Source organism: Talpa europaea (assembly GCF_964194135.1).
Source record: "Talpa europaea genome assembly, chromosome: 3".
Taxonomy (NCBI): domain Eukaryota; kingdom Metazoa; phylum Chordata; class Mammalia; order Eulipotyphla; family Talpidae; genus Talpa; species Talpa europaea.
In genome coordinates, this window is record NC_140069.1 from 65,915,905 (window position 1) to 65,928,788 (window position 12,884).

Sequence of the window (12,884 nt, forward strand, 5' to 3'; positions counted from 1 at the left end):
CATAAATAATACATTTGAGACTGCTTTTGAAGGACATTTCAGTCCATGATTAACTAGCAAAGTTAAGATTACAAACAATTGTTTCTCATATCATATTTTATATTATTTTCTCTACAAAATGTTTTGTGATCACTGAAAATTTCTGAAACTTTAATTTGACAATAAATTCCATTAGGTAAAATATAAATCTACTTAAATAAATGGAGATAAACAGGTCCATGGATGTTTCTATCCTTACAATTAAATTAACACAATTTGGCTTATTTGGTTGACACTGACAGGTAGTAAAGCATTTAGTATCAGTGACTCAAGGGAGAAATAGTCCCTTTCACATTGTGTCTCAATGCAACTATCGTTTTGCAGGTCTTAGGAATATTTCACAACAAGATAAACAAAATTGAAGACCCAGCATTGAATTTTGGAATGAGTATACAAGGAGAAATATACATCAGCAAATTAAAGTGCCTTCTTCTTTGATGAGATATTTTTGCATGCCATATGTTTATTTATCTCCTTTATGTCACTCATATTACATGATAGATCACTAGTTCATGATCTGGCCCAGCAAGTGTTTTTTCATACAAAATAATCTAAAATACAGAAATAAACATTTAACTGGCATTTTTATTTATAGGTAGATTACAATTTTTATATTATTTACATACATTGAGTCTTCTTTTTGATAAAAGCACTGTACCAGTACAAATTAACTGAGTGACAACAAGCTGTTCTATTCATTGAGGATGATTCACAGATGTCATTTAGGATTCACAGATGTCTTCCAGAGTAGAAATGTTTTTGAGATCCGTATGACCTTTTTTTCTACGGAAACTTTAATTTCATTCTATGTTGACTTGGTGATATCATGATTTCTCTAAGGTCTAAAACGATGAATGTATTTATATTGTTTATATAGTTATAGGAAATGACAGCACAAAGCTCAGTATGTCAAGTTGTATACTTTGCTTTGCTTGTAGAAGCAGAGCTGGCGGCAGCAGAAGCTGTAGTCTGATTGCCTAAAAAGAGAGGGTCCAAACAAGCTACTTTGGCAGCAAAGAATGAATGAATGCAGTGAAGAACAGCAAATAAATTTGAAAATTCCAGTTCCTGGAATTGAGAAGGGAAAAAATAATGAGTCAGATAAAATAAAAATCAACTTCTTAAAAAACTTGATATCTGGACAACTAGATAATTTTCAAGTGCAATAAACAACTCTGATCAATTATATTCAATGCATAGAAACTACAGAAGTTTTTGTTTGATATATACATTCCATATGCATTACAGATTTTCTTCAAATAATGGTTGTTTAAGGGCTAGAAGAACTAAGCATTCTTACTATTCCTGAAACTAATTTCAACATTGATAAAAATTGCATGGACATGCATTTGGTCAGATTAACATGAGAGCACCGCTGAAAGTATTTTTAATCTTTTTGTACATATTGAAAAAAATAAATTTGAATGAGAATTATTAAAATATATTTCAGTACTTCAAGAATACATACTGTTTGCCATAGGAAGCTGAATATTAAATACTAAAAGCAAGGGTGATAGATGCTTATGAAAGTAAGAGCCAACTATTCAATTAAAAATAATTATTGTATTGATTTGATAATTTTAATACATTTTTTATTATTATTTTTAGAGTTATTTATTTGTTTGTTTGTTTGTTTGTTTGTTTGTTTATACAAGTACTGGGTACAGTCAGAAGTGCGGGAGGGTGAGAGAATTCACCAGAGCCAGAGCGGGGAGCAGAACAGGCAGAAGGACCGAAGTATACTGCTGAGGGGAGCAGCTGGCAGCAGGAGAGGTCTGTGCGCCATGCGGGACCCTCCTCTGGTGGCCGGGGAGCAGCTGGGGATCGAACCTGCGTCGCAGAGGCTGCGGGCAGCTTAACACAGCGTTCAACCGCTGCACCAATGGGGAGGCCCAATTTTAATACATTTTAAATGCTGTACGTTGCTACTTAAAATTGTTGGTTTTTTTTTTTTTTTTGGTCATTCACACATACCTCCCTGGTGACACATGGTGACACAAGGGATTAAGCACAGCACTATGAAGCTATCTGCAACCTCTGCATCACTAGTTCAGTCCCCAGCCGTCCAGGGAGCAACTAACATGGCGCAGCAGATCTCTCCTGTCTTGCCCACTACTCCCCTCAGCAGTGTATTTCAGTCAATCTGCCTGTTTTGCTCCCCAATCTGTCTCCTGTGAATCCTTTCACCACCCACACCTCTTGCCTATACTCTAGTTCTTATATGCATAAATAAATAAATCTTAAAAAAAATTAAAAAAATCCACAGCTCACTAATTGCTTGAATTTTCAGAAATATTTCCCATTTGGATATATAATGAAATTTGTAACCTATGTATCAGCAGTGACCAAGTGATAAATATTTCAATGAAAATAGAAAATTTTCTTTCAAAACACAAATGCAGTCTGACTAGCTGCAAATTCATAAGGAATGTGATAGAGCAATACACAGGTACAGATTTTTTTCTTGTTTATTTTTTTTCATTGAGTTAACACTGATTTTTCAATACTGTATATGACTTAGGGGAATAGTCCACACCTCAGATGTGTATAACCACACCCACCACCAAAGCTCCCACACCATTTACATAGATCATTTGACCCTTCTCTCCTTTGTCCTTACCCCTCTCTTCCCTCATCTGGTATCATCAACTCTGCAGTCATATATATAGGGTTTGCTTTTGGTTCATTTTTGTCAGTTCCTTTGTATGACTTCTCCACATTCCACAAAGTTCTTTAAAAATCAATAAAATAAGTGAGATTGTCTCAATAATTCCCTTCAGAGTTTCAGTTCTCATAATTTGTTTGCTATGGCAAGTGTAGACTTAATTTGTAGGATATCAAATTACATATTTAAATATTCTAATTACCCAAAATAATTCTATTTAAGACATTTTAGTTAATCTATAATAATCATTTCAAAATATTTACTTTAATAATCTACTTCAGTGTCACTATGATGTTATTGGTTATCTAGTAGCTATCCTTTTAATTTCCTAAAAGTTCTCCATTCACTCTGTATTTTTTTGTTTGTTTGTTTTTTGTTCAGCTAGCTCATTTCACATGCAATTTAGAATACTTTTGTGTCAAAACATATCAAATCCACCAGATATGAGAAGGGTGGAGCAGTTTTGGAAAACAAAATATGCGATGTGTTATTAAAAAAAAAAAAACATACAATTTATTTTGGGTAAATTCAGGAATACTGTTGAATGTTAGAAGGGAAAAACATTCAGCAACTTTATTAAAAAGTAATTTTAGTATATTTTGATCAATGTGGAGATTGCATTTTGGTTAACAAAAAACGAATATCTATAGATTCGTAACATTTTGGAGACATTTATATTTTCATTTTCAGCCATACACTGTCAGTTGTATGTAATTTATTTTATTTAGACTGGAACTTTAAAATTTGTATATCTTTTTGCAGGGGAGTTCATGCTGGGCAGGGAATAATAGGTAATTATAAGAGAAAGCTGGTGGCATGGATTTATCATTTGTGCCTTGATATTAATGTCAATTCTGCTTCAATAATCATATTTGATAATCATATTCACTCCTACAGTGTCAATAATCACTTCTATATAAACTGATGTGTTTCCCCAGTCTTTTTAAATGGCATTTTAATCTATCTATTGAACATCAACAGGTGGCTTATAGCAAATTATTTATTATGTTCTTGTCATAAAGGAGATGGAGACTTCAGAATCTGTGAATTTCACTAAATAAAAGTTATCTTCAAAATGAAATCATTCATTTACTCAATGAATATTTAGTGAGTATTTACTATGCACTAATGTTTTGGTGAAAGGATGTAGTAGTGAAAAAAACAGATGAGAAAAAGTCCCGATGGAGCTTCCTTTCTCAAGGCAAGAAACAAAACATTTGGGCATTAAAAAAGGTACAATCAAAACTAATCCCAAAACAAATCAGGGAAATGTGGCTGCAGAATTGACTAAAAAGGTCAGGGTGTGGGTGGAGAGCAAAGGGGGGATGGAGCCCAGTGGGCTACAGAAACGAGGGGTCCTTTGGTGGTGGGTGTGGTAATAATAACATTAATTTAAAGAAATGTGAATCTATTCCCTAAATCATATACAGTGGTGTAATCCATGGTTACCTCAATTAAAAAAAAAAAAGAGATGAAGAAATTAAATATAATATTTCAAATTATGATGATTAATATAGTCAAGAAAATAAAATAGAAAAGAGACCACAGAATGTGGGATAGTGGGGGCAGAAAAAGTCATTTTTCCTTAAGGGAGAATTCTAAGGGAACAAAGGAATAAACTATTTGATGTCTGTGTAAGAAAAATTCCAGGTCGAAGTTCATTTCAAGATCCTGGGGAAATACATTCTAGAACCATTTGAGGAAATGCAAGGGTCACCTGTGCCTGGAATGGACTGAATGAAGGAATGATTCAGAGGAAATGAAGTCAAAGAAATATAAGGAGATCAGAACTGGCAGTGCCATGTTGGTCCTTTATGAATTTTGCTGAGTGGCATGAAAAATCTCTGAAGATTTTTGAGCAAAGAAATAACAAGAGCTGACATAAATATTAAATGGGAATTCTGGATATATTGTTGAGAAGAAATTATTTGGTATGGTATTGAAATAAGGGGATGAGGTATAAAGTTTTTAAATAAGGAGTAGAGTGGGATTTCAAAGTAAATTTTAGTCAAAGATGATACCAAGGTTGAACAACTACAAGGAGAGAGTTGCATTTACTGAAATGGAAGAACAGTGGGGAGAACAATTTAGGCAAACCATCAAGATTTTGTTTTAGACATGTTACATTTTAGAGCATATTGGACAGACAAGTGGTAAGTATATGGTTCTATACATTATTACAGATTTAAGGAAAGAGTCAGAGTTGTACATAAAAAAATGTAGGATGTCAGCATATAAATGATTGGTAAAGCTGTTTTCTGAATGAGAAGATCAAAGTGTGGAGGGTATGCAGAGAAATTTAACTCGGCCCTGGGATCTTACAGTATGGAAATGTTAAGGAAGAACCAGTTAACAGTTTTTTCCAGGGAAGTGAGGAAGAAAGAGCCTTGTCAGGTGACCACTGGAAATTGATCACTGGATGTAACCATGTGGAGGTCATTTTTGTGTGTGACAAAAGATTGTGCAGATAAGTGGTAACAAAAGACTAATAGGAATGGATTTGTGAGTGAATGGGTTGAAAGAAATAAAAGGCTGAGTATGAATGACAACACTTTAGAGGGGTTCACCCAATTCTAAAATTAACAGAGAAATAAAATGTATCCATAGGTGAAACCAATAATGTATTTTAGCATTTAAGTTTTGAAGATGGATAGACATGGATATAGAACTCACATAAGATCACTGGGGTAGGGGCCTCCCTAATGGTACAAGGGGTTAAGAGCAGCACTGTGAAGCTATCTGCGGCCTCTGCAGCACAAGTTGATCCCAGCTGGCCAGGGAGCTCCACACATGGTGCAGCCGACCTCTCCTGTCTCGCCCGCTGCTCCCCTCAGCAGTGTGTTTCAGTCAGTCTGCCTGTTCTGTTCCCCACTCTGTCTCTGGTGAATCCTATCACCCCATGCCTCTGGCCTGTACCCCAGTTCTTGCATGCATAAATAAATACATCTTTAAAAAAAAGACCACTGGGGAAGAGGAATGATGGAAAAAAATGCATATTGAGAAGAAAAGGTATGAAACTAGTGAAAATACATGTTGGACTGTATGGTGTCATGGACATTTCCCCCACAGCAGAAGAAAAAAACAGAGTAAAATGACACAATTCAAGGTATATGGACAGAATTGGTAGTATGTTACTCTGCCTAAATCTGTTTTGTTTGTTTGTATTTATTATATCTGTCAACTGACATATATAATAAGGTAACATGTATTAAAATTTGAACCAAATAAAGAATTAATAAGTATGGGGCCTCCCTGGTGGCACAAGGGGTTAAGCACCACATTGTGAAGCAGTCCACAGCCTCTATAGCACAAGTTCGATACCCGGCTGACCAGGGAGCAACCCACATGGCAAAGCAGACTTCTCCTGTAGTGCTAGCTGCTCCCCTCAGTAGTGTATTTCGTCACTCTGCCTGTTCTGTTCCCTACTTTCTGTGGTGGGAACCACATCTCACCACCCCACATCTCTGGCCTGTACCCCAGCTCTTGCATGCATAAATAAATAAATCTTAAGAAAAAAGAATTACCAAGTAATAGCTAGGTACCATTTTGCTAGAACATCTGGAATTTATTATCCTCCTTTTGCTGACTGCTCAGAAACTTTTCCTGACTCTGAAGTTACTATATAAAATCTAGAGTATCATTTAATTATCCTCAATGATAAATAGCAATCTACATTTTCATATCTGTTTCCCATACCACACAATCATACTTCATTAACTTGATGAATTATGAAAAACATACCAAGTTTTCTAAATGTGAAAACATAATAATTCATTTGAAACTAAGAAAAATATAATTTATTAATTCTTTCACTAATAACATCATTATATTTTATTTTGGCTCTTGATCACAGAAGTTCCCTCTTTGCATGAGAAGGTTCTGTCTCATTTCCACTATGATTCTCATTCAGCCTTCAAGAAATAATTCAATAACAATATTGTCCATGATATCACAGACTTCCTGGGGTGAGCAGGGGACTCTCCAATGTGATTAATAAAATTCTCTTTATTCCATATGTCATTATTCACAACTGATGACTGTTCAGATCAGATAAATTTACCTATATCATTAGTATAAAGGTCAATATTTCCCTAGCTTGACACCCAATTTATGTATAATTCACTTTTTCCCCATAAAGACCTTATGCTGACAGAACTTACATATTATAAAATTTACCTGTTATAAAATAACAGGTAAATTTCAGTGCATCCACAGAGTTGTATAACCATAACTATATTAAATTTCAAATACTGTATACTCCAAAAGGAAAGCTCATACCTGTTACAAATCACTCCCTGTTTTCCCCCCTCTCTCTAGGTCCTGGCAGCAATTAGTCTCATTCAGCTTCTATGGGTTTGCCTATTCTGGACACTTTATGTAAGTGATTGATCTTTGGCTATTGTTTGCATTAATTTAATATTTTCAAAGTTTATCCATTTGTAACATATATTGATATTCATTTCTCTTTATTGATGTCTGGATATAATCAATTTCCCTTATCAATCAATTGTTGAAAAATTTGGATTGTTTTCACTATAAATAGTGTTGCTATATACATAAATGTTTAAGTATTTGTGTGTGTGTGTATGGCACACAGGTGTTCTCATTCCTCTTGCACATAGGTAGGAGTGAAATTGTTGGGTCATCGCCTACGTGGCACATTTTGAGGAAGTATTAAACTGCTTTCCAAAAGAAATACCTTTAAAAATTTTACATTCTCAATAATGAAGTATAAGGACTCCAAGGCTTTTATATTGTTTCCAATCTGTGTTACTATGTGAGTGACTTTTTGATTACTGGCATCCTATGTGGAGAAAAGCAATATATATATTTGTGATTGATTTGAATTTTCATGGCTGATGTTTTGAGCACCATTTCTTATCTTGTTGAACATTTGATATCTTCCTTAGAGAAACATAAACTAAGTTCCTTTACCTTTTAAAATGCAAACCGTTATACATTTTTTCAATTTATAAAAATCCTATATATTTCTTCCACTATGAGCCCCTTGAAAGATATATGATTTGCAAATTTCATCTTCCAGTCTGTAGATTTAATTTTCACTTTCCTTTTGGTATAGCTTTCAGAATAATTATTTTTTAAAATTTTATAAAATCCAATTTATGTATTTTTTTCTTCATCTCTTGGTATTTTGGTGTTGAATCTAGGAATCATTGTCCACTCAAAGTTCAAAGATTTACTTCCATGTTTTGTTTTGTTTTTTATCATTTATATCTCACTTTTAGGTTGCTACAATTAAGTTTTAACTAATTTCCCTCATGGATTAAGAGTTCTATATAAACATATATATATAGAAATATTTTTCCCCAGCACAATTTGTTGAAACGACTGATCTCTCTACTTCTATTGCGTTGTAATGCAAGTCAAAAGTTAATTAACTCTAGGGCCTCCCTGGTGGTGCATGGGGTTAAGCACCGCACTATGAAGCAATCTATAGCCTCTGCAGAGTTCGATCCCCCAACTGGCCAGAGAGAAACCCACATTGGCGAAGCAGATCTCTCCTGTCTAGCTTGCTGATCCCCTCAGCAGTGTGTTTCAGTCAGTCTGCCTATTCTGTTACCCACTCTCCCTGGTGAATCCTCTCACCCTAGACCCCGCATTTCTGGCCTGTACCCCAGCTTTTGTATGCATAAATATTTAAAAAACAAGATAATTAACTGTAAATAAGGAGTTTTACTTTTAGAATTTCAATTTCATTCTATTTATCCATTTGTCAACCTTTATAACATATCACAGCTGTGATTTCTGTAGCCTCTTGGAATATATTTTGAAATATGGAATGATAATTTCTTTCTCTTCATTCTTTTTATCTAGACTGTTTTAACTATTTTGAATCCCTTGTATTTCCATATAAATTTGAAAACAACTCTATTTCTACCAATGAGTTTTTGATATTTTTTTTCCAAGCAACTATAAGCCAGAGACACACTACATGGGGCGGGGGGGGGGAGGAGTATGATCAAAACAAGGGGGCATTTGATTTCCTCTTTGGAGAAGTTCATTTTTAGCACTTTTGCCCATTTTTTGACTGGATTATTTACTTTGTTTTTGTTCAGGCATACAAAAAAATGTTCAGCATCAGTTGTAATCAGGAAATGCCAATCAGAACTACAATGAGATACCATCTTATACTAATGAGGATAGTACATATTAAAAAAAAAAACAAAAAACAAAAAAACAAAACAAAACAAAAAAAACATAGCTACAACAAATGTTGGTGAAGATGTGGAGAAAAATGAACTCTCCTGCCCTGCTGGTAGGAGTGAAAACTGGCCCAACCACTATGGAAATCTGTGTGGAGATTCTTCACCCTGCTAAAGATGGAGCTACCATATGATCCAGCAATTTCACTCCTGGGTATTTACCCAAAGGAAACAGAATCATTAATTCAAAAGGGTACCTGCACCCCTATGTTTATAGCAGCACTATTTACAAAAGCTAAGCTATGGAAACAACCCAAATACACCAAAAATAGAAGACTGGATCAAGAAGATGTGGTATATATACACAACGGAATATTACTCAGCAATCAAAAAGATAAACCCATGCAATTTGCAGCAACATGGATGGAGCTGGAAGGAATCATGCTCGGCGAAATAAGCCAGAAAGAAAAAGAAAAATACAGGATGGTCTCTCTCATAGCAGGAATTTAGAAAACCTAAATAAGGGACCAGGATAAAGACTAATTTTAATAAAGTAAAAATCAAAATCAACAAGCAACTATAAACTGGGGAACACTATGGTGGAGGGATGGAGGGGAGGAGGACATAGGTTCAAAATAAGGGGGGGTTGGAATTGTATGGGGAATATAACCAAAATGAAAATGCATACAGTGTGCAAAAATGAAAAATGATGTAAAAATATATAAAATAATATAAATTGAAAAAAAAAGGTGCGGTGGGATTTGTATGGGGATTATAACCAAGATGAAAATGCATATATTGTGCAAAAATGAAAAATGAAGTAAAAATATAAATAATAACAATAATAAATAAAAATAAACAATAAAATGAGTTTTTGATATCTCAATCGTGATTTTATTGAATCTGTAAATTAATTTTGGGATATTCAAATTTTTATAACTTTGCTTCTTCTAAACCATGCACTTTGGCTATCTCTCAATTCATTTGTCTTCTTTAGTTTCTTTCAATGTTTATAGTTTTCACTGTAGAGATCTTTCATTTTTTCTCTTTAATTCATTATTAAATATTTTATTTTTTGACATTATGGTAAATGAGATTCTTTTCTTTTTAAACATTTTTATTGAAGTAACATTGGCTTATATTATATAGATTTCAGTTTTACATCATCTGAGTAATATCCCATTGTGTATATGTACCACATCTTCTTGATCCAGTCATTTATTTTTGGGCATTTTGGTTATTTCCATAACTTAGCTATTGTAAATAGTGCTGCTATAAACATAGGCAGTTTGCAGCAACATGGATGGAGCTGGAAGGGATCATGCTCAGCAAAATAAGTCAGAAAGAAAAAATAATTTCGGATGGTCTCACTCACAGTAGGAATTTAGAAAACCTAAATAAGGGACCTGGAAAAAGACTAATTAATACAAAGTAAAAATCAAAATCATAAAGCAACTATAAACCAGAGACATACTATGGGAGTGGGGAGAGGAAGGATTAGACTCAAAATAAGGAGGGGGGGGTTGCAATTGTATTGGGGATATAACCAAAATGAAAATGCATACATTGTGCAAAAATGAAAAATGATGTAAGAATTATATAAAATAAAATATTAAAAACCAAATAAATGGAAGACACTGTAATAATCTAAAAAAAAAAAAATCTGAATATACTATATTAGATTCACCTTTAAAAGTTAATTTCCGGGCCTCCCCGGTGGTGCAGCGGTTGAGCACTGGGTTGCGAAGCTACCCAAGGCCTTAGTGGCACGGGTTCGATCCCCGGCTGCTCCCCAGCCATCCAAGGAGGGTCCCACATGGCGCGCAGAACTCTCCTTCCGCCCACTGCTCCCCTCAGCAGTGTACTTCGGTCCTTCTGCCTGCTCTGCTCCCCTCTCTGGCTCTGGTGAATTTACTAACCCTCCCGCGCTTCTGACTGTACCGAGTGCATGTATATACAAAACAAACAAACAAACAAATAAATAAATAAAAACATGCCTCTATAAAATAAATAAATAAATAAATAAGTTAATTTCCATTCTTCACCATATTTTCATTTTCAATTTGGTCATTGTAGTATACAGAAATACATTGATTTTTGTATATTTGGCTGGGTTTGGCATCCTGTTATTTTGCTAAGAACTATTTCATCTATATTCCCAAGGGATAATAGTCAATAGTTTCCTTTATACCTGATCGCCTATTTTTTATTTGGCTAACTCTGGCCTCATTCAAAAAAAAAGTGGGGAATGTTTCCTTTTCTAGTTTTCAGAAGGTTTTGTGAAATACTATCAATAACTGCTCTTTGGTGAAATTCATTAGATAAGCTACCTTGTTCTCTAGATGGCACTGCTTATTATTTACATGGTTTGTTTTTACATCCCGTTAGTTTCAAGTGATAATACACATTTAGCTATAAAATATGGAGAATGATTTTGTGGGGAACTATAATAAACTTATGCCCCTATTGTTTCCAAATATGCCATTAGCCTCTTCATATTGCATGTAAAATGATCATAAAAGATACTGAAAGAAAATATTAACAAGCTATTGTATCCATTACAGTTAAGAGGGTGCCAGTGGAAGTATACTAGTGAACTCTAACTTTTTTTTTTAAAAAAAAAGTACTGGGTACAGTCAGAAGTGCAGGATGGTGAGAGAATTCACCAGAGCCAGAGCCGGGAGCAGAACAGGGAGATCTACTAAAATACACTGCTGAGGAGAGCAGCGGGCGTGGCAGGAGAGGTTTGTAGGGCCATGTGGGACCCTTGCTAACGGCCGGGGATGGAACTGGCACTGCAGAGGCTGTGGGCAGCTTCGCAACCCAGCACACCACCGTTGTACTACCAGGGGAGGCCCTGAACACTAACTCTTAAACTTGTATATCACTAATGAGAAGTCCACTGCTTAACTGTCAACAGAGGTTAAGTGAGGAGTCTGTGTACTACCAACACTTGGTAGAAACAATGTGACACTCTTTAACCTCAATAAAGCAATATTAATAGAAACCAGGTAAAATAGAAATTTCAAGCAAAATTTAGAGTCTCAACATAATATCCAAAATATCAAGTTACAATGAAAAAATACACATCATACTAAGAACCAGTTAATGAAAAACACAGAAGTGACACCACTTTTATAATTATCTGAGGATATGTTTACTTTAATCCATTACTGTTTTGTTCTTCTTTAGACTGTATGATCTCTGTTGACATGTTGAGATTGGCATGTATTGAACCCTCAAGTTATCTAGTTATTTCTTTACAAAGTTAAATCCGTTAAGTTCTTGTAGAGAATTTTTTATACCTTTTTTTTTTTTTTACAATTTTATGTTGCGGAATTTCTTTTAATTTTTTTATTGTTTTTCTGTCCTTAGTGATTTTCTCCATATTATGAAGCAGACCATACTTTATTTTAATGCTTTAAATATGGCTTTCTTTAGTAATTTGAACATATTTGTAGTAGACTATTAATTCAGAAATATTGTCCAGTAAGTCCAACACCTATATATTCTTAAGGAAAATTCCCACTGAGCTAATTTTCCTATATAAATGTCACAATTTCCTGATTCTTTGAGAATTTTTTTGGTTTAGAATGAACATTTTAAATAATATTCTGGAAATCAGATCTCCCTAGGGTTTGCCATTGTCAGTTTGCTGTTGCTCTCCCTCCCATTTTTTAGTGGCCACCCTAAAGTAATTTGTAATTATGTGAATTCTGTATTTCCTGTAAATGTGACAATCTTCTTGTTTTGATTGATCATCAACTAGTGATTTGACAGACATTATTTTAAATGACTTGAAGCTATTAATTTCCTACTTTTACTTGGGGTCTTTGTGTAATTTTTTCTTGCACCTTCAATAATGGTCCAGAGATTTAAAATATCTCTAAGCTTCTACATCCTTAAAACACGGAGTATTAAAATCAGTGAAAGCCAAGACATTAGGGTATCTTTCCTGGTCATGATTTTCCTAGTTTCTCATTTGACAAAACTGTTTTCACCAATTCAGATAGCTA

At 34.4% G+C, this 12,884-nt stretch overlaps 1 protein-coding gene across 2 annotated transcripts in view; it reads right to left on the reverse strand.

Annotated features, from left to right (window-relative positions):
* Positions 1–948: 948 nt before the first annotated feature.
* SNTG1 (syntrophin gamma 1) overlaps positions 949–12,884 on the reverse strand; it is a gene marked incomplete at both ends in the record, with an annotated part of 271,863 nt that continues 259,927 nt past the window's right edge. For both annotated transcript variants that reach the window (XM_084230408.1, XM_084230407.1), the window contains one exon: positions 949–1,107. In XM_084230408.1, the coding sequence (XP_084086534.1) occupies positions 949–1,107 (159 nt within the window). The remainder of the gene's footprint in view (positions 1,108–12,884) is intronic.